This window comes from Adelges cooleyi, unplaced genomic scaffold, assembly GCF_023614345.1.
Source record: "Adelges cooleyi isolate 19-005CV unplaced genomic scaffold, UGA_ACOO_1.1 ACOO_flye_CR_arks_rails_tigmint_CR_PRNA_33, whole genome shotgun sequence".
NCBI classification, from domain to species: Eukaryota; Metazoa; Arthropoda; class Insecta; order Hemiptera; family Adelgidae; genus Adelges; species Adelges cooleyi.
This window is the reverse complement of record NW_026096002.1, coordinates 854,568-876,384: the sequence shown is the minus strand read 5'-3', so window position 1 is coordinate 876,384 and position 21,817 is coordinate 854,568. Positions and strand designations below refer to the sequence as shown.

At 28.8% G+C, this 21,817-nt stretch overlaps 2 protein-coding genes and 1 long non-coding RNA gene across 4 annotated transcripts in view; 2 read left to right on the top strand and 1 right to left on the bottom strand.

Annotated features, from left to right (window-relative positions):
• The window catches only part of LOC126840016 (uncharacterized), a 94,736-nt gene that overhangs the window by 1,807 nt on the left and 71,112 nt on the right, over positions 1-21,817 (top strand). The gene's annotated exons all lie outside the window — the stretch shown is intronic.
• Positions 1-21,817, bottom strand: part of LOC126840023 (uncharacterized) — a 73,713-nt gene that overhangs the window by 5,586 nt on the left and 46,310 nt on the right. The window lies entirely within an intron of this gene.
• The window catches only part of LOC126840018 (uncharacterized), a 6,220-nt gene continuing 2,291 nt past the window's right edge, over positions 17,889-21,817 (top strand). The window contains exons 1-10 of one of the 2 annotated variants that reach the window (XM_050575507.1): positions 17,889-18,073; positions 19,309-19,372; positions 19,449-19,478; positions 19,567-19,629; positions 19,735-19,803; positions 20,159-20,188; positions 20,403-20,432; positions 20,717-20,770; positions 21,030-21,059; positions 21,392-21,478. In XM_050575507.1, the coding sequence (XP_050431464.1) occupies positions 19,315-19,372; positions 19,449-19,478; positions 19,567-19,629; positions 19,735-19,803; positions 20,159-20,188; positions 20,403-20,432; positions 20,717-20,770; positions 21,030-21,059; positions 21,392-21,478 (451 nt within the window). In that variant the 5' untranslated portion in view covers positions 17,889-18,073; positions 19,309-19,314. The remainder of the gene's footprint in view (positions 18,074-19,308; positions 19,373-19,448; positions 19,479-19,566; positions 19,630-19,734; positions 19,804-20,158; positions 20,189-20,402; positions 20,433-20,716; positions 20,771-21,029; positions 21,060-21,391; positions 21,479-21,817) is intronic. The other variant, XM_050575506.1, reaches the window with a different exon arrangement.

Here is a 21,817-nt window from a genome sequence, read left to right as displayed (position 1 = left end):
GAGACGGCAAAGGATAGAGAATGGTGGAAGTTGCGGCAAAGGGCCTTAATGGCCTATACTAAGCAAAAAAAAAAAATGTTATGTCAAAAAACAATTGTAATAAATTCAACTTTTTGTTGAGGAAAGAGGGACAGAAAATGAGACTACTATGTTAATGTGTAATAAATTCTTTGGGATTTGAAGTATAGAAAGAGTACATTTGTTGAGGTTCAACAATAATATGTGGTTGTTCAAAAAGTTAGTTGTATCACAATTATTAGCGAACAATATATTATTTATCTTAATTATGTCTCCTCAACACGGTATTTTAATAGTTATTGTCATAGTTCGGGAAACATTGAAAAACCTTGCAAACAAGAGAAGAGAATTGGTTGTTTGGTCTTTAAAAAATATAATCAGACGTCGTATATTAGGAAAAAAAATTACTATGGAGCTGTATGGTTTTGGAACGCTATTAATATATATATATATATATATATATGTTAAATGAATAATATATACAATAATAGAAAAAAATATCATTCTATATTTTAATAGAATAAAACGAGCTTTCGGTCGAGCAAAACGTTCTTTTATGGGGGTATAGGGTTATAATACCGTACAAGTACAGAGCAAATATGATTGAACAATTACACAGCTCCCATCAAGGAACTACTAAAATGAAAAACTTGGCTAGATCTTATTTATGGTGGCCTCTCATGGATTCCGAAATTGAAAATATCACAAAAAACTGTGAAGCTTGTCTCTTGAACCGCCCAAATCCACCCAAGTCTTCTTTGAGTCCATACCCTTGGCCACAGAAACCATGGACTAGGCTCCATATTGATTTCTTAGGTCCAATTTTCGGATCGCACTACTTTGTAATTGTAGATGCAACCTCTAAATGGCTTGAGGTATTTCAAGTTAGTTATCTTACTACCCAAACTGTTATTAAGAAACTAACTGAAATTTTTGCTAGATTTGGTCTCCCAAAATCCTTAGCTTCTGATGGCGCCAAATGCTTCAAAAATGAAGCATTTGAAAAGTTTTTATAACGGAGAAATATTATCCATTTTGTTGGGGCCCCATACCACCCCAAAACTAATGGTTAGGCTGAGAGTGCGATAAATATATTAAAAAACTTTATCAAAAGGATCAAATGCCCCAAACCTAACTATGACCTATCAGTTGAGTTAAATGAATTCTTATTTCAGTATAGAAATACACCTCACACTCCAACTAACAAATCACCAGCAAATATCTTTTAGGTAGGCCTGTACGTTTCATTTTTGACTTATTATATCCCGATACCTCCAGCGTTGTATAAACCAATCAAAAACAATAGATTGAACAGAGTGGAAAACGTTCAGTTGAAATTGAGGATGATCAAATTGTTTTAGTTTGGGATTAAAGTTCACTAGGCAAAAAATGGGCAAAAGCAATAGTGGTAGAAAGTATAGGCACTAGACGATATAACGTAAAAACACTCCAGGAAGACTTAATTTGGACAAGACATGTTGACCAAATCGTACCGTTACATTTAGAAAATATTGTAAAATCTGAGACCATCCCAAACTCGCCTGCCTCCAATGTACCTATATCAAATACAGATACTCTCAACATTCCCAGGCCCAAAAGAACGATTCAAATGCCTCTTAGATATGCTTAATTATTATAACTACAAACTGTATCATGTACACATATTGTTGCAGACCACATTATTATTTTTTATGTTACAAACTGTTTTAGTACTAGTTTTATTACATTGTAAATATTTTGTTATTACGTTTATATATATTTTTTTTTTAACTTAAGGGGAAGTGTTATGAAAGCACGATATTTTATTGTTAAATATTTTTATGTTGTCCACACTAAAGATGTATGTGTGTGATATCATTTTATCTTATTTTTTTTTTTTATATACACTGTTCTCAGTAAAATATGTGTGTGTGTTGTACGTTATGCAAAGTAAAAACCTTTTTAACTTACTTAGTATTAATAAATGTGTTTGTATAATCAAAGTATAAATCATCTTGTTATTATTCATGTATAACCCTAAAGATCCAGGTTATAACATATATATATATATATATATATATATGTATAGAGATTATTTATAGGACAAGGATACAACTTATTTTAGATTTTAACAATTACCTAAATAAATTATAGCTACTAACACGTACTTTCGTGTAATACAAATATCATGGCTGTTCAATACGACACCATGCTTATTGTATTTTTTTTATGACTTCGTATTGACAAATCAGATAGTTGTATCCTACACCATAAACAAAAGTAGTTAACTAGTAAGCTAATATTAGCAAATTTAAAAAAAAATTGTAATTGTTTAGGTGAATCTGTGCAGGTTGTAGATGATAATGCCTCTTTAAAACTAAAGTGTCATTTGCTAGGATTATACTTTAGTACACAATCTCCAGTATTGTACATAAACGAAGTTAACATTAACACTCGAGGATTACTTACAACACGGACATCATCAAACTGCACCCACACACTAACCTAATATCAGAAAAACACTGGCATCCTTATTCTGTTCTTATTTCTGTACCATGTCATGTCTACCAAAAAAATAAATAATTACCGAATAAGTAAAGTTGTATTTTTTTATCTAATCTATTCTAACTATTTATTACTGCTTCTAAATCTTTTCCTTATATTTTTACCATTTTTAAATGACTGTGCAAATTTGGGTGACAGGTTCATCGTTTATATTTCTGATAGGAAATTCATCTTAATGGTTATTAAATAGGGATTAGATGTTATAGATAATATTATCTAAATTGAGTTCTAATGTGGAGTGGCTAAGTAAAACAGTGTAGAATAAATTATTAATATTGTATAGCCAGTTGAGGAAAAAAATGTCTCGCTGGTCAACCACAATGGTATTGGTTTGACTTCATTGTGACTGAAATAAGAACAATGCAGGGTACGAAAACTAATCCTACATAATATTTTAAATCGAAAAAAAATGTCTATTTCAAAATTTTTATAGACTAACTGTATTTGTTTTTTTTTTTTTTAGAATTTGAGTATTTTAACTTTTAATTCTTTTTTTGTGTCATTTACTTATTGTTAATACTATGTATAGTTAAATTGATGTTAACTCCTTACAATATAAACTATAAAGCCAGTAATTAGCAAATATTTACCTTATAATATTAAATTAAATTAATGTTAGATTAAACAACTTAGCGATGTTTAATAAATCGTGTGGACTTCATTCTTTTGAATTAAATTAGCTGATCAATTATTACAATTTATAATTATGATTATCATTCTAACCATGCTAATATGGCCAGGGAACTTAAAAGATTTAAGTAAACATTTTACTTGTTTGAACAATAATACTATATTTTTCTAACGGAATTATAAATCGCAATGTTCATTTTAAATGAACTCCAATGTACCAGACATTATAATAACAGCGTCAGCAAAATCTTCCCGTTTACCGATGCAATGGTATTAAATTACTCGAATATATATGTTTTTTTTATATACATATATTATATCCTACATATATGTATGCTTGTATCATATAAGTGTATATTGTCGATTTGTGACACAGGTACAAAAAATAAGGATTTTTTTTTTATATAAATAAGCTATACAATTGCAAAAATTAGATTTTGCTTAACATAAACATATTATTAATTACGATTATATTTGCAAACATGCTATTATTTAGTTAATTTTTCACTAGATTATTGTTATTTAACACTATAATTTTATTCTGTTGGTATGTAAATTAAAGATATAGAAGTATCCACGTATGGGTTATAAACGCTGCTCGATTGTTAGGAATAAAAATATATTATAGGAACATATGTAAGCCCAAAAATAATTTTATTTTTATGTAGGTGCTCCTATTTTTCCGTGAGTCGGGAGCGGTCGTATTACATGGTACCAGCTCCGATTTGACGAGATGAAGCAATATAATGAACAAAAGTAGATAGATTTTCTTGCTTCATATGGTAGTTACAGGATAGGTCGATTCATTAGCACGATAATATTGATATTAGAAGGTAAAGGACTAGAAAATATAAATAAATGTAAAGGACAAGTATGAGTAATTTTAAGTTTTTATTTACGAGGGTATTGGATAGTAATATTTAAATAAAGTGGTTTATTCGAATTTCGAATACAAGGATTAATCGCTCGTTAAGTAGATGTAGAGTACTAGAGGTTTAGGTGTAGAAAATCTTTTCTACATTACTTTTTTAGACCTTTGTTAAACTGGACACAAAGCGTATCTCTCTCACGAATGGGCTTGTAGCACCCAGGGCCCGGGTGTCTAGTAGCGATTGCCGCTTTTCTGAAGCTGATAAATACGCTGGCCAAACGTAAATATTTAATGCGGTGCTCAAATTATTTTTTTAGATATTTAAATCAAATTTCATTTACACACTTTATACGATGCGATTTAGGTAAAATTATATATTTTAACATCGCCATTCTTCTGCTATTTTTACCGCTATCATCAGTTAGAATTTATTGCCGCCACATTTATACAAGACAAGTTAGAATTAGGAATTGATTATAACGATATGCTAGAGCAAAGAGTAGCCAAGTTTGTTTCTATTAGAGCGGATCGATTTTCGTAGAAAAAAAAAGTAGTGCACTACATCTGTTAGGCTCTTTGAGCTATTTATTTTGAGGCCAGTTCGGATTAACTGCGTCCATTTTTACTTGAACTATTTGGCATTATGGTTTTTTTGGCTGATCACCGATATTTATATTGGTTAATTATCAAATTAGTGTCGCTTTACACAGCGTATTTTTTTTTTTTTTAATGACAATTTAATGAAACGTTTTAACTTTAGTCTTCATTTTTGTTTCTTGTATAAACATTTGATAAAATTTATTTTATATTACTATTATTATTGTTTTATTTTGTATAAGTTAAATGAAGTATTTTTTTTTAAGCACGCAGATAAGCAGCACTTAAGATAGTGAATGTATATGACAAATTATTTTTAGCAACTCTTTCATCATTATCATTAGGATTAACGTAATTACACATATATATTGTGAGATAAACATTGTTTACGTTATTGTTAGTTATTGTTGTACGGCACATGTTTTAATAACTATATGAGTTGCAGGCACCCAAATGGTACACTGATCAACAAATAATTCAAAACTATTATAATTAAAACTGTCGTTTTCACGACAAATTATGTATAAATATTTAAAAAAATAAATATAACTTGACTTACTGACTTAATCTAACGCGCAAGATAAGCGACTTCATCTTTTTTAAAGGTCAAAGGTATTATTGTTTTTTTATCGTTGCGTGAATTACCCTGTGTCCGATATTTTTTCGACTACTAAGCGTTTCTCTGTTAGTCTTCTTTTCTGTTTCTTTTATAAACATTTTATGAAATCTATTTTATGTTACTATTATTATTGTTTTATTTTGTATAAGCTAAATGAAGTAATATTATTATTTTTATGATAAATTATTTTTAGCAAAGTTTTTCATCATTATCATTAGGATTAAAGTAAATACACATAAATATTGTGAGATAAACAAACAATGCATTTTTCTTTTATAGTTGTTTTGAGTTTTCTTGTATGCGTAACTTAGCCATCTTAACTCAAAATATTTTAAACCATAACAATATAATGTAGCCGATGCTTCTCCCATATTACCTTTTTATGTGAAATAAGAATATGACAACCACTAGTAGCTTATTAAGACCTTGAGAAAACCACTAGCCATTTTACAGAGGGTTGACCTACAAGTCTTTTCAAAAAAGACGAAAATCTAGGTTGGATGTTTTCGTCGAGCGATGTCCTTTCAAGTTTTTCAATAAAAACGACAAGATAAGGGATGGATGATCGTCGAAATTAACCAAAGGTCAAAATAAGACTACAGTGGGCCCTCCTTTATATCATAATTAATTTAAACCAATCTATAAGACATTTTATTTTTAGGGTATTTGTACATATCTTATTTAATTTTCTTAGTACCCATTTTCATTTGTATAACTTAGGTCTGAGGTCAGACCTCATTTAGGGAGAAGCAGCTGTAACGGTTACATTTTGCCACCCGTTAAAACTCGACACGAAGTATGCATTATTAGCAGTTTACCCCGATTAGCATGTAAGCCATTATAGGTAATGTAATACGGGACAATGCCAGGGGCACCGATGCCCAGTTAGTTGATTTACTACTATCTTCGGACCAAGACCTAATTATTCTAAAGCCATTACTTATTATTTCACGTTACCCTATTATTTTATATTTGTTTTAATTTTACCCGTACTCGTGTGTCCGTTCAACTCCGCCATTACCTGGACTAACTACAGAGAACGCTTTAGGATCCAGGTAAAGGAGTAATATATATGTAAATAGTTTTACTTATTTAATAAACCTGTTTTCGTTTCGTTGCACAATTGAGAGTTAAGTTGTTTAAAGGTACGATCGCCTGTTAAGCTCCTCAGGCTATATAGCAAATATACAATGGAGACTTTAGGGGTATTTAAGTGTAGATACGGCCTAGCCATCCACCCCGTCTTCAGGTACACTAATTTAATCCAATCGACTAATAATTAAAAAAAATAAGTAACTCCTCCTAAAATACAAAGTAGGTCCAACTAAAAGTCTGGTTATTAAAGGGTCACAATACATTTGTAGTTGAAATAACTAATATACATTTGTTCCTGTAATCATTTAGTTGGGCCAAGTATTTATGTAGTTATTCCCGCTAGAAATTTATCGTTTCCCTATAATACTTCTTATTTTAAGTATTATAAAATTTAACAAATATTATTCAAGCTTCATAAAAACACTTTTATTATAGTATGACGCAAATGGCAATGTTTTTTGTATAATAACAGACCGTTCATATTTTCAAATAACAAACAAAATTTGGAACAAATAATACCTTGTGAGAGATATAAATTTAAGTAAATAAGTAACTCCACCTTAAACACAAAGTAGTTCCAACTAAAAGTCTGATTTTTGAAGAATCACAATAAATTTGTAGTTGAAAAACTAATCCTCGTTTGTTCCTATAATTATTGAGTTGGGCCAAGTATTTATTTCGTCCTCCACGCTAGAAATTTATCGTCTCACTATATTATTCCATACATAAAATAAGACAATATTTAAAAAAAATTATTATTCAAGCCCCATAGAAACAGTTGTATTAAAGTATGACGCAAATGGTAATGTTATTTGTATAATAACAGACCGTTCATACTTCTAAAAAACTCCAAAAACGGGAAAAATATATCTCTGGTAAAAAACAACTTTTGTTAGTGTTGTACAAAATATTTGTCCAATATTTGAAATGTTTCCGATATTATTAGGACCCAATAATTGAAAATGTTAAACATATATTATTATACAGAGCCTCAAGTCAGAATATCGTTAATGAATAAGTATCCTAAAAAGAAACCCGTTCAAATAACAAAATAAATTAGGCACAAAATTTACCTTGTGAGACCTAAAAATTTAAGTAAATAAGTAACTCCTCCTAAAATACAAAGTAGGTCCAACTAAATGTCTGGTTATTAACGAGTCACAATAAATTTGTAGTTGAAAAAACTAACTCATATTTGTTCCTGTAATCATTTAGTTGGGCCGATTTAGTTCTTCCTGCTAGAAATTTACTCTGTCTCTATATTATCCTATATAATTAATTGTAATTATTATTATACATATAGAAGTGCTACGTATATGTGTGTTAAAATGCTTAAAATTTAAAAACTTTATGTCACTTTTAATATGATAAAGTATTTTTATATTATTTTATTGAATTTATTTTTTAGCTGAATATCTAAATGTATATTGGACTAATATTTGATTTGAATTTGTGAGTCTAACTTATTCCTCTTACTGACTTATAGGAAAACAGTTATCGGCATTAGTGTGCCACAGTAACCAAAAAAAAAAAATTATTATAATTAATGAATGACGAGTTTATAACAACTAACTAAACTATTGAAAATAGATGATCTCATATATTTTACCTTAGAATAAAATTGCTATAAATTTACCGAAATTTGAATATGTCTTAACATTCAGCAATGTATTGATGAAATTGGTATAGACTGATTGACTACAATAGTTGAAGGTACACCAAATTGGCGGTTGGTAGTAAATAGTAATGTTGTTGCAGATAATAACAATTATCAATTTAAGTAGAGAGAGTCCATATTAATTTTAACCACATTAAAAACAAATGATTAAAAAATTTAAATAAGTTTCTTAGATACTTAAATAATTATATGGTAAATCAACAAATATAAATATACACATATATTTGTTATAATTATTCAAGTAAGTAAATAGTAGTAGTAATTGAGTTGAGGGCAGGGAAAAGGCACAAGACATATTCGTGTTACAATGTGTTTCCTTAAACGGAAAGAAAGTCCTTGTGTTTTTCATTTTCATTTTGAATTTACTTCGAGTTCTTAGGCTATCAGAATTGAAACGTAGACTGTGTTTAAAGTAACCGAACAAAATTCATCTTAACATCATTAAGAGGCCTTCACACCTGTGTATATTCTATCGAAAACAACTCTAAACTAAGCGTAGGTACTCTGAAATGCGTTAATTGACAATTATTTTGAAAACTAGTAGACATTATTCAATACTTGTTTGATGCATGATTTGTAGTACATTTTTAATTTTGGGTTTAAATCTTATTGTAAAGATATAAATTCTCCAAAATCGGGATGAGTTTTAAACTTTTAAATTTTTATATTATATAGATTGGGGGGAAGGGAATATTCTTGTTTGTAAGTTAACTCCAGAAGTCACAGATAAAAAAAACTGATAAAAACATGTTGAAGTTATGAGTTAGGACTTTTGGGAAGTTTTAAGCAAATCGTTCTTGTTTATATAAGCATAAATTAACTTTATCATGTTTTAATTTTTTTTTTTTTTACAAGAACAAAATCAGTTAAGCCTTAGCCATCAGAACATTATACATATCTGGATTTTTCTAAAACTATGTATTTGTACATCGTTTGAAATAATATTTAATTGGTGTTAAGTTCTAACAAGCTTATTTGATAGTACTCCATGAAGAAGCATAATATTATGTATGGTATATTAAATTGGATAATTTGGTATCGCTTTTACAAACTGTGTTGCTGATAGTATAATATTTCCTCCTTTTTGTTTTTTTCAAACCGATAAATTCGTACACAGTTAACCTTCATATTTTTGTAGTATAACATGAAAACACGTTATTACTTGAACAATGCATGTGTAAAATATTTTTCTGCTCGTGTATTACAACTTAGATTGGAGGTTTTTGCCCTTCGGAATATGCCTTGTTATTTAGAAGCTAGCTTGATAAATCAGAAAACACAACTTAATAAATTGTTATCTAAATAAATTGCGGCTCTTGTATGGCTATAATGATTTATCAATCTACCTTATAAATAACAAGGCATATTCCGAGGGACAGAGGTCTCTTAGTCAAAGTACAATCTAAGTTGTAACCCAGAAAAATATTTACATGTGAATTGTTCAAATAATATTGTGTTTTCGTTTTAAACTAAAAAAAAATATGAAGCTTCTTGTGTTCAAATTTATCGGTTAAAACAAAAACCAAACCCAGCAAATACTATTATAAAGACGATACCATTTTATCCAATTTAATACACTAATCATAATATGCTTCTTGAAGGGCATTAATAAATAAACTTGTTTTTACTTAACACCAAAATAAAATTACTTCAAACCATATAAGCCATGTACAAATACATAGGTTTATAAAAAATCCAGATATGTGTAATATTTTACTAATTTAGAGTTGTTATCGATAGAAAATTTACGGGTGTAGAAGCCTACCAATAATGTCAAGGTGGATTTTCTTCGGTTACATTAAACCCGGTCTATGTATTAATTCTGATAGCCTAAGAACTCGAAGTAAATTCAAAACGAAAAGTAAAAAAACAAGTATCATCTTTCCCTTGAAGGAAACACATTGTAACATAAATATCTCTTGTGCTCTTTCCCTGCCCTCAACTAACTTACTACTACTATTTACTTACTCGTATAATTATAACTAATATATGTGTATATAATATTTGTTGATTTACCATATAATTATTTAAGTATCTAAGAAACTTATTTAAATTTTTTAATCCATTTGTTTTCAGTATGGTTAATATTAATATGGACTATCTCCACTTAAATTGATAATTGTTATTGTCTGCAACAACACTACTACCAACCGCAAATTTGGCATATTAAATTCAGAACTCGGTGTAAATTCTAAAAGAAAAGTAAAAAAACCAGTACCAACTTTCCCTTGAAGAAAACATATTGGAACATGAATATGTCTTGTGCCTTTCCCCTGCCCGAAATTAACTTACTACTACTATTTACTTATACAACTTTCTTAGTGTGCTGGTTTATACTATGCTTGGTTTGAACCTACTGACCACAGATTCAAATCGAATTGTTTATTTGAAAGTAATTTTATCACTGTAACCTCCCCGTCCCCACAATTCCACTGTACTGGCTTTATTATACATATAGATTTAGCTGATCAGTCAGACATCGTACCACAATATAACATAATGTTGAAAACAATGTGTACAATTGCATAAAATGTATTATCTACTCTCAACATACTGCTCTGGCTACTAATTGTGTTTAAATAAAATATCGAAATAATCGAAAACTAGAAGAAAAATAAAATATAGACCATGGATAAATGTCTTGCATATGAACTATTATCTTCAGCTATATATAATATACAGGGTGATCCACTTATCGTGTACTACTCTATATCTCATTAAAATTATTTTTTTCATATTTTTTTTATACAATGTGTCCTCAATTTTTCACAATTATTTTTTGGTTTTACCTCATCCCAACTTACTTTTTTTGCTGGCAATTTTTGAAACTTAAAAGGTCACGTACATATTTGATTAACTTTTTAAATTGAGAATAATATACTAAAATTGTTGACTGGTCGATAACCAGTTTCAGATAACTATTTATTTTCACATACACACCTAGCATGAACGTAGACCATTTATATATTTTCAAGGGAAGGCGGCTAAAGAAAATTTTGTGGGAGAGATATTTCTTTAGCCGTCCTCCCTTGAAAATACATAAATGTTCTACATTCATGCTAAGTGTGAAAATCACTGTTCATTAAACGCTTCTATGCAAACCTGTCGATAGTAGGTTCAAACCAGTTTAAGCAAACCTGATTCTATTTTTCAGACTTAAATCCCTAAAACTGCTATCCCTTCTTTGCCTTCTAGAAACGAGTTTATGATATTTTTTTTGGTTTATCAATGTTTATTGGCAGCATTATGTTAAAAGAATATTCCACAGAATTTTGGAACTAAAATAGACTGTTTTTATAACGTTTTTATGAACTCACAATCTTGTTTGTCGTTCCGGATGGAATCTTGCAACTCAAATTTGGAGTACTTCCTGATTAGCTATCCGGCTGAAACTTCCAGGGTAGCTCACAAATCGATGACAATGCATTATTAGTCCACAAGAGGTTTAAAATTCCATCCCTAAAGGGGGTTAAAATGGGGTCGATTCCTTGTCCGTCGTTCCGGGTGGAATCTTGCAAATCAAAAAGACTTATTTCTCACCCGCCAGCAAAAATTACGCGTGGTGCGTTTGGACGTGAACGGTGCTCAGATATGAGTGGTACCGGGTTTAAACCAGTTCCCATCATTACACTTTTTTGCATTTTCTTATAACTTGTATTCAACTATTATGACAATTTATACAGTAATAAATCTAAAATTATAAGCTTTTAAATTTATTACTATTTCTTATGATAATCCTTTTGACCATGCAGCCTTTTCTAATGTAATCACCGCTTACAAACGAAATGGACTGATTTTATTATATAATATTGTAATAATATTATTTATATGTAAAATATATGTATAATAATATGTATATTCATTATATAGCATTGTACATTTAAATATATAGGTACGCTCATACGAAAACGAAAAAGAACAAAATAACTAAAGTAGATTAAAAAATTAATCGAAAAATAACGTTTTTATGCGCCTTAAAAAGTACAAAAAAACCCTCGGGGGTCTTGATAACCAAATAGGACAGGTGAATTAGAAAAACGTGGGGCGCATCTTTACTACTTCACACGTCTGAATATATAATAACATTCTCTTCTCATTAATAACTACCTTAACTCATAATTCATGCACATCCTCTTTTCTCTTCTAAATAAAATAATACTTAATGACATGTCATGTAAATTTGAGCACCACATTACTTTAAATGTTAAGCAAGTAAGTAGTTAGTAAACAAATTGAAGCAACCTACATAAAACAAACTTTGGAGAGAATAGCAATTAAGTCTTTTCAATTTGCAATGAAATTTATGGCAAGTGGCACGGAAATCCATTAAATTACATTTCCGATAAAAAGTCATACTATCACTTTCTGATCCGTTCGGTTAGAGAGACAGCATTATGAGAGACAACCTAATGCATTTATTAGCATTAACATGAAAGCTTAGGTTTTAATAACTAAGTAGAAAGATGCGTCCTATGTTTTTCTAGTTCACCTGTCCTATTTGGTTATCAAGACCCCCGAGGGTTATTTTATACTTTTTAAAGCGCATAAAAACGTTATTTTTAGATTAATTTTGTAATCTACTTTATTAAAAAGCTAGAAAGCATGTAATTTATATTGAAAAATATGTAAATTTTTTTTATGAGTTTCTCGGTTTTTGAGGGAAGGGTGTGTTTTATTAATATTATTTTCTGTTTAAACGATTTCTGCTTTATAAAATTGCTACACGAAAAAATCAGTTTAGTGGCTTGGGTGATATCGTGAGTACAGACAAAAAAAAAAATAAATTTATGTATACAGTTGATCGCAACCGATCCCTACATCGTATTTTGTTATTGGATTTTTTTGTTAAGCATAGCTAGTGAAAACATTGGGCGATTGTGTACACTGCACGGTATAGCTGAGTCTTGAACACAAAAACAACGGCTAACTTAACACAGAACCAAAATTTAACAGTGAATACTATTCGACCTAAATATAATTTTTAGCAAAAAAAAAAAATATGTTAAATTCAATTTTCTTATACTTTTGATAAACATCACAAAGGCATAGCTCTGGGTAACATTTTTAAATTTGACAAAATTCTCAGGGAGTTCTAAGAGTTTTTAAATGGCCTGAAGTTTCCTAGAGCTCCCCCTCTCTCCAATTTAAGGAGCTGATAGGTAGTTTTTTAGGAAAATATTTTAAAGGGGACGCCTGAAATTTGCTCGCTTCGCTCCGTTATAATACAGCCCTTAACATAAAAATTTAAAAATAAATATGAGAAACGTTAACATTTTTAATAATACAAATCAACTAGTTTATAAAAAAAATTTAACAATATTGATACCATTTTACTTTTATTAGCCACCTTATCGATTTTTTCATCCGAGTCTACACCGATTAAAAACCCTTTCTCGATATACATGACCCTACGACTCTCTAATAAATGACGAGGTGCTCCTTTGCATGGTTTTTACATATCTCAGTTTTGGGAACCATGATCATATCTTACTTGATTGTAGCGGTGCAACTAGATCTTCAGGTGTACTAGTGTAAAATAAAATTTTATGTCCTTATGACCTTGCCACTTTGAATTTATATCACTGTTTTTGGAAAATTACCATTCAGACAATCGATTTCACATTACTTCTCTAAATTTAATTTTTATCTAGGTCCTAGGCTTACAAAAATATTTGAAGGCGCCGTCTGAGAGAATGGGGGTGCTATGCTTTTTAGATAGTACAAGGGAAAATTAGATATTTTTATTAATTGTTGTATCATTTTTTTTTTAAATTCATACAATTAAAATAAAGAAATATATTCAAACCAGTTCCCATCATTACACTTTTTTGCATTTTCTTATAACTTGTATTCAACTTTTATGACAATTTATACAGTAATAAGTCTAAAATTATAAGCTGATTAAAAGTGAGACCTGATATTAATTCGTAATTACCGACCCCAAAAACATATAATTTGGCCACTTTTGATGTTTTTTACACAAAAATCCAGAAATTTTTTTTAGCTTCGATGCAGAGTTTACACTGCTTAAAGCATGAAAAAACTCTTAATAATAAAACAAAATTTGTTTTTGTTTAATTTTTTATGCAACCTCGGCGGACCTAACCTCAAATGTTTAAATAACTTAATCAATTATTTTAGGCGCAAATTCACCTTCATATTTGTGTTTTTTTTTTATACATAAGTTTAGGGTGTATTGGGCCATTATATATTATGTATACATTTTGTGGTGATTAAACTGGTAAGATTTTAATACATGTACTTAAAGTTCATACTTAAATGTCACACATTTGGTATGTTCAAAATATCAGTTCTTTAAATTCGCTAATCAAAAAAAAAACTGTGTTAAAAAAATGTATAAAATTATACTAAAAATAAAACCTAATAATACAGTTTGGTGGAAAGAGGTGGAAAAGGGCAACAGATCTAAAGTAAAAAATAAAAGTTATAAATAACGACAATGATTGATGAAAATGAGTGTTGAACACCAAATAAGAGAAATAAAAAGAAAAAGGAAGGTGGTTAATAAATGATATTGAGATGTACGCAAGAACTGACTTGATTTGACAGAACAATGAAAGACTATTTAAAACATTATTGTTATAGTAAAGATAGAGTTCGTTGAAATTGATGTTCTTATTCTATTAAATTTAACTAAATTTAATTAAATTGAATCTAAGTTTTGGATTGTAAGTAGCAAAATTATATTTCAAAAACATTTGTACGATGAATTTGTCACCATGCATAGGTAAAAATCTGGTAAAAAATTGTTGTGTGACCTATTTTTTTGCTGTAGATATTTACCGACAAAGCGTTAATACACTTGTTGTATATTTACACCGTAAAACATGTTATTTTTTGCATCTGATTCAATTTTTTAATAATTGCTTAAGTGTTTTTAACACAACATTTTAATACAGATTAGTCATATAATGTATGCCTACTCGCAGAAAAAAAAAATATATTTTCTGATAAATTGACTCGTTCCTTTTATTTAAAATAATATTATGGTACTAAGTGTAGGTTTCTTTGGTAAACAAAAAATATTCAATATAAACAAATTTTCTCGACAACAAAAATGTCGATGTATAAGGCAAATCATCGTTAGAAGGATATCTTTGTGAAAAACTTGTCAAAAAGTGCATTATATATTACACCATTGAGATTAACTACTAATGTCAATAAGACAATTTTCTGATGGTTGTCTAGCCTATGACAGAAATTGAGGATTTTCACCTGAGTTTGTGAATAAATAAAATAAAATAAATGTATAATTTGTCTGTAAAATAAACTGGAACATGATGTCCATTTATTATGAAAATTCGTAAGGTCCGTGACAATACTTTTTTTCCGTATATCTACGGTCCGTGACAATATTTTTCTTGACTTTACGGCTTCCCCATAGAATCGTCCTGTTCCTTTTATCGCCAACCATTCGCTCGAGTACCGTGGTTACCATGATTACAAACCAATTGTTTATTTTGGGTTAACAACGAAAAACATTTTGTATTTAAAGTAGAAAATTCGTGTTTGAGGCCACCCTTAGGGGTGGAATTTTCGAAAAGTACTATGCCAGTTACCTCCGCAGGAGTGTACTAAATAACTTCCCTAAGATTTATGGCGATCAGATGAATGGAAAAGGACACACACACATACATTCTTTTGTATATATAAATATAGATAATTTATAATATCGAAATCTTGTTGTTTTACATTTATAACGTATATTAGAAAAAATTTTCAATGTCCAATAATATTAAGTATAAAAAGCTAGTACAGTGGGGTTGGGGCATAGCGGTACTTGTTTTTATTTTGCGAACAACTGTTTTACAGGTGACTAGTAATCTTAGACATAAGTACACCAACAAAACAGTATTTTACAAGTTGGATATTTCAAAACGTGGTTTGATACTTTGTATTATAGCGAATCGGTATCGTTCTAAAAAGTTCATCCCTAGAAAAAAAAAAAACTTAAGCACTTATGGTTATATATAATAAAATAGTAATAAAAACCCTTAACCATAAAAATTATATACTCTCCGCGAATACGTCGTATTTCGGCAACAGTGCTGTCATCTTTAGCGCTCACGGCAGACTGAGACCGATTACGAGCGAACATCTACCTCTATACCTATACAGCGTCGTCATACCGGAAATGATGACTCATATTCAACACGTTTTATAAATTTTAATAAAGTGTTTTGTAATGGACTTAAGTCCCAGTTAACTAATTTTTCCAGGAGATTTGTGTACTTCCTGGTTTTTAATGTTCCTTATGTGTTTAAACCTAACCCCAATATTTCGTTTTGTCTGACCTAAATAGCATTTATCGCATTCTTCACATTGTATTTTATAAATCCTGGATTTTTCCTTTTCCCCTATTTTATCTTTGGTACTACCTAATAAAGATTTTAAGTTATCACTTTTTGATGCAACTAGAGTTATCCCGTAATTTTTAAAAATGTTTGTTAACCCCCTTGAAATACCTGGAAAATAAACTATACCCGATCCTATAATTTTTTCATTGTCCCTCCTACTAAGCGTACTGGCTGTTCTAACTTCCCTTGACCATTTATGCTTGTTAACTAATCTAAAAATCATATTTGCATCATACTTATTAAATTTAGCTATTTCAGTTATTAAATTAAGTTCTTTATCAAAATCATTTTTTAACATAGGAATGTTGACTAACCTGAAAACCATACTATTAAATGCCGTCATTTAATGTTGCCAACTGTTAGGTTGTTAACTAGTTCGATGTTGTTCTTAACTGAAAAACTATCAAATTTCTTTAAAGATGAAAAAACTTGAACTAAATATTTAGATAAATTATAACTTGGAGCATTGATGTTTGATACAATAGATCTCATAGTGTTTCCTGGTTTGTGAATTTTTGGTAAACCATATAATTTTGGCAATTGAGGATTTGAAACTCTGATAAAAACCTATTTTTTTTCCTCAATTACAAGTTTTGAATTATTAATTACGTTGGTACCTTCTCTAATTATTTTACTTAAGGGATTCTTTCCCTTAAGATTTCTTTATGGGCCTTCATTAATCATTTTTGAAACTCAAAAACTATCAATTTTTAGGGAAGTTCATACCTACTCATTGAAAATCAAGAAAAAAAATTAATTTATTGTACATTTTAAACTTACGGCGAGCAGTTTCCATATAAAAGTTTGTCTGTACAAATATTAAAGTAAGAGAGACGTAATTTGGCACAAGTGCGAATCTTCGCACGCGTTTTTCATTATTTACATCAAACACTGCCTTGCAGTTTTGTTTGTATATTAAAAAGACCGAAAAACTGATAAATTAAATAAGTTATAATTAGGTAATGCTCCAATAATATTTTCTACATAGTACTAGGGAAACCAGGTCACTAAATACACAACCAACATGATAATACTATCCAACACAATAAATTGATTAGCATGACACTTAACTAATCTATTGCTCGTAAAAAAAGCCGTCAAATCAATTAATTCAAGATCGTTTAACAACTCAAAGTTCTGGCCTTTGTTTTAGATTATACACAATTAACATTAAGGCACTTTGTTATAAATTATTGCAGGAAATGATTAGTCAATTCTAATTAATTATAGCACATCATTATATAATTTACGTTATTCGAGTTTTATTATTTCAATACAGTTAGAGTTATTTTAAATTTCAATATTTGTAACCGTTAAAACAGTTTTTGTAAAACCACTGTAAAATTAAAAAAAAAAAAATACGATTCCGACGAATTATATATTTTTATTATTTAGGAGTAGTGTGTAGAATAAAATAATCTAAACTCCGCTTCCTAAGTAACGCATGTACACGATAAATCGCAAATAAAAATTGGATCTGTTGTATAAATAAATGAACATAGTTACACTACAAAAGCCTATTAGAATTGTGTTTTTTTGGTCGAAGTATAAGCCCAACCATAAAGCGCAAGCAGTACATTTAGTTTCAAAAGCTGAATAAGTCGATTGTTGTCCAAGAACCTCTTACCAACTCCCCAATTTAAGTAAGTATTTCTATTAAAATCTAAAATGTTTAATTATGTAGTGTTAAAAAACAGTAATAAGGAAACTGTACACATATATGTGTACAGTTTTTTTTAATCGTTAAAAATAAAATTTCAAAATTAAAAATAATTTTTTTTTACTTTGACTTAAATTTAAATGGATGTTACTATGAATGCATTTATTTATTTATAGTCGTTACACTATAGTAACCCGGGGTCTGATAAGGTTAAGTGAAGAAAAAGTCAATGTTTTAAAGAAAACTCAAATATTCCCTTTAAAAACTAAGTTAAAATTAAGAGAAATTTTTTTTTCATGTTTTTAAGTTTTTAATTTTAACGATTTTAAAACAAAACTTTAAAATCAATTTTGTACACATAAAATCTATATCATTTTGCTGAATATTCCTTTATTGACTTGGACGAAATCTCTCTATACATAAAATTCTCGTGTCACAGTGTTTGTATAAGAAAACGATTTATAAAATTTCATCATTTCAATACATCATAGTATATTATTTGAAAACATATGTTAATATTTTTTATAACGGTAATAACTATATGTGTAAGGATCTTATTTTAAAACGGATTTGACATTTTTTCTAAAATGTTATCTTCGGTGTAAGTCTACTTTACCGGACACCCTTTTTTAAATTTTTTTTTTTAATTAATAGTATTTTGCATACTGAATACGAATATGTAAATATTTTGCCCCGCTCGCACTTAGTTAAGAAGTTACAGACTTTTAAAGTTGGCCGATATCGACATACGCGCTCGCCCGGCACCGCACGTCTACCCGCGCCCGCTGGGTACTTGGTCCTCGATTATGATCGGATTCCTCGTCAACCTGCTTCCAACTTTAAAAGTCTGTAACTTCCAAACTAATTTCGAGTGGGGCTTGTTCCCCTAATTTCTATTTTGAATAGTGTAACCTAAGTTTTATACTATGCAATTTAAATAGTCAAAAGACTTATTTTTATTTTTGTCAATCCTTAGTATAGTGAAATTACTGTATAATTGGCCAAATAATCAACCTTTCTAGTTTGATTACTATCTTATATACAAAAAAATCAGTTAGTGGTTTTGGAAATATTGTGGGCCAGGTAGAAAAGTGTTAATACATATATATGTATTCATAACCCATTAAAACGGCCTCGCAAAATTATAACCTTCTCATCTCTAAACCGGAGGTAACTGTGACTAATATATAATGTTTTTTTATTTATTATTATTCGCAGATAAAAATGAAACTCTTCTGTTTATTAATATCTTTATTCTTTATGGAAGTTTTGGCACCTTATGGTAGTTATTTTATTATCACAGTTATAAACTTAAAGAAGTTAAATTTGAAAAAAATCAATATTACACTTTTTTACAGATCGTTATATGGAATTAGTTCACATTACAAGTCAGTAACATTTTTATTTTTAAAACAAATGTTTTATAAGTTTTTAAAATTTACTGTTTTTATACATATTTTTAAAATTGTGTCACAGCTATTGGCATCAAACTTGCTTATGAAAAGAATGATTTAACTATAGGAGGTAGATCTGAAGCAAGTAAGATGTAATATTTTAAATAATATGCTAATATATAAAAAAGCTTTGTATTTGATTTAATTTTAATATTTTTGTATAGCATAAATCTTCATTTGTTTATTCTAGATGGATTGGAGTATCTAATAGAGACAATGGTTGATAATGTCAATAATGACCTGACCTACCAAAATTTCCGTAATCATAGTTATAATAATAATAAAAAATATCAAGATAACAGTAGAAAAATATATTTGAAAATTATATAAAAACTTCATCTCATGTTCACTTTATGCAACTGATTAGTTTTATAATTATTATATTTTTTACCGAATTTTGAATAGAAGCTTTATGAAAAAATACTGATGTAAGCTCTATCAACCTCGTTTGATTAATATATTTTATTCTCATCGCATAAAATACATCAACTAGTCTATATAATATAGTTTTTCTACTTTGACTTTTGCCTTATAATTTATATATAAATAATGTTATAACTACTAATTCACTATAGCAAATTCAATTCAATATTATTTATTAATTAAAATTTCAGGCCATATTAATTTTTTGACAGCTGTACCGGGTAATAGATTTTGTTAAATTTGATAAAATTATTTCTAATATTTCATTCCTATTGAATTCGCCAAAGAGACATCATCGTATTGAATATACAGTGAAACATACTTCTTCCAAATTACTAGCACACATGTTTTTTCTTCCTTGAAATTCAACATCCTGTTTATAATAGTATAGAAAGTTCAATGCAATTACATTAATTTTTGTGTTGTTAATTTCAGATCATCCACAAATTCTCATGAGAAGAACAGGTAATACATTTCATTGCACTTTATGGAAGCGTTTCCAAACAGTTTTTTAATATTCTTTATGCACACGAGATTTTTGTATTAATTTCTGAACTTCCAGTTCACCTAATGCAAAATAAAATCCTTTTTTCATATATTTTATATTTATTATACTTATTGCATATTTATTATTTATAATTACTTTGAGAATAATAATATGTCCTATTGACAAATACCAATATGATATATCGGTCTCAATAATAAAATATATGGGGGTACATTAAAATGTATTTTGTTTTAAATTTTAGAAGTCTATGATGATTTATTCGACAAAATGATTCAAGACATAGAGAGTAAATTAGGTAAATATAAAAAAGAATGTATTTTTAAATAAAAAAAAAAACTATATATGTTTTATGTTTAAGATTTTAAAAAATCATTAGAAATAAAATTTAAACCGTTTGTTTAAAAATCGTTATACAATATAAATTTACATTTATACAATAATACTGCGCATTAATTAATATTGATCTAATTGACCTAGTGGATGTTATGTATAAAATATATAAACCGGGACTTATTAACAGCAGAATAATTTGATGTTTGATGTGTTTGTTACAGGAATTGATATGCCAGGAGATTATTTCGGTGGTATGTACGATTGGTCTGATATTCATAAATAGCCTTTAAAAATTGTTTTAGAGTTGATCTTTGCTTAATTTTATTTATTATATTTTTTGTGTCAAAAAAGAATTGTAATAAATACAACTTTTTGTTGGGGAAAGAGGGACAAAAAGTGAGACTACAGTGTTAATGTGTAATAAATTCTCCGGGATTTGAAGTATAGAAAAAGTACATTTGTTGAGGTTCAACAATAATATGTGGTTGTACAAAAAGTTAGTTGTATCACAATTATGCGAATAATATATTATTTATCTTAATTATGTCTACTCAACACGGTCTTTTAATAATTATTGTCATAGATAAGAAAACATTGATAAACCTTGCAAACATGAGAAGAGACTTTGTTGCTTGGTCTTTAAAAAGTATAATCAGACGTCGTATGCTAGGTAAATATTATTATGGAGTTGTATGGTTTTTGAACGCTATTAACATATTTTTATATATTTAAGTTATTTGATAGGACAAGGATACAAATAATTTTAGATTTTAACAATTACCTAAATAAATTAAAACTACTAACACGTACTTTCATTTAATACAAATATCATGGCTGTTCAATACGAAACCATGCCTATTGTATTATATTTTTATGACTTCGTATAACCTAAAAAAATAGTTGTTTTTTGTACCATAAGGATAAGTAGTAACTAGTAAGCTAATATTAGCAAATTAAAAAAGAAATGTTTCAAATTTTTAATCAGGATCTGAGCAGGATGTGATATCGT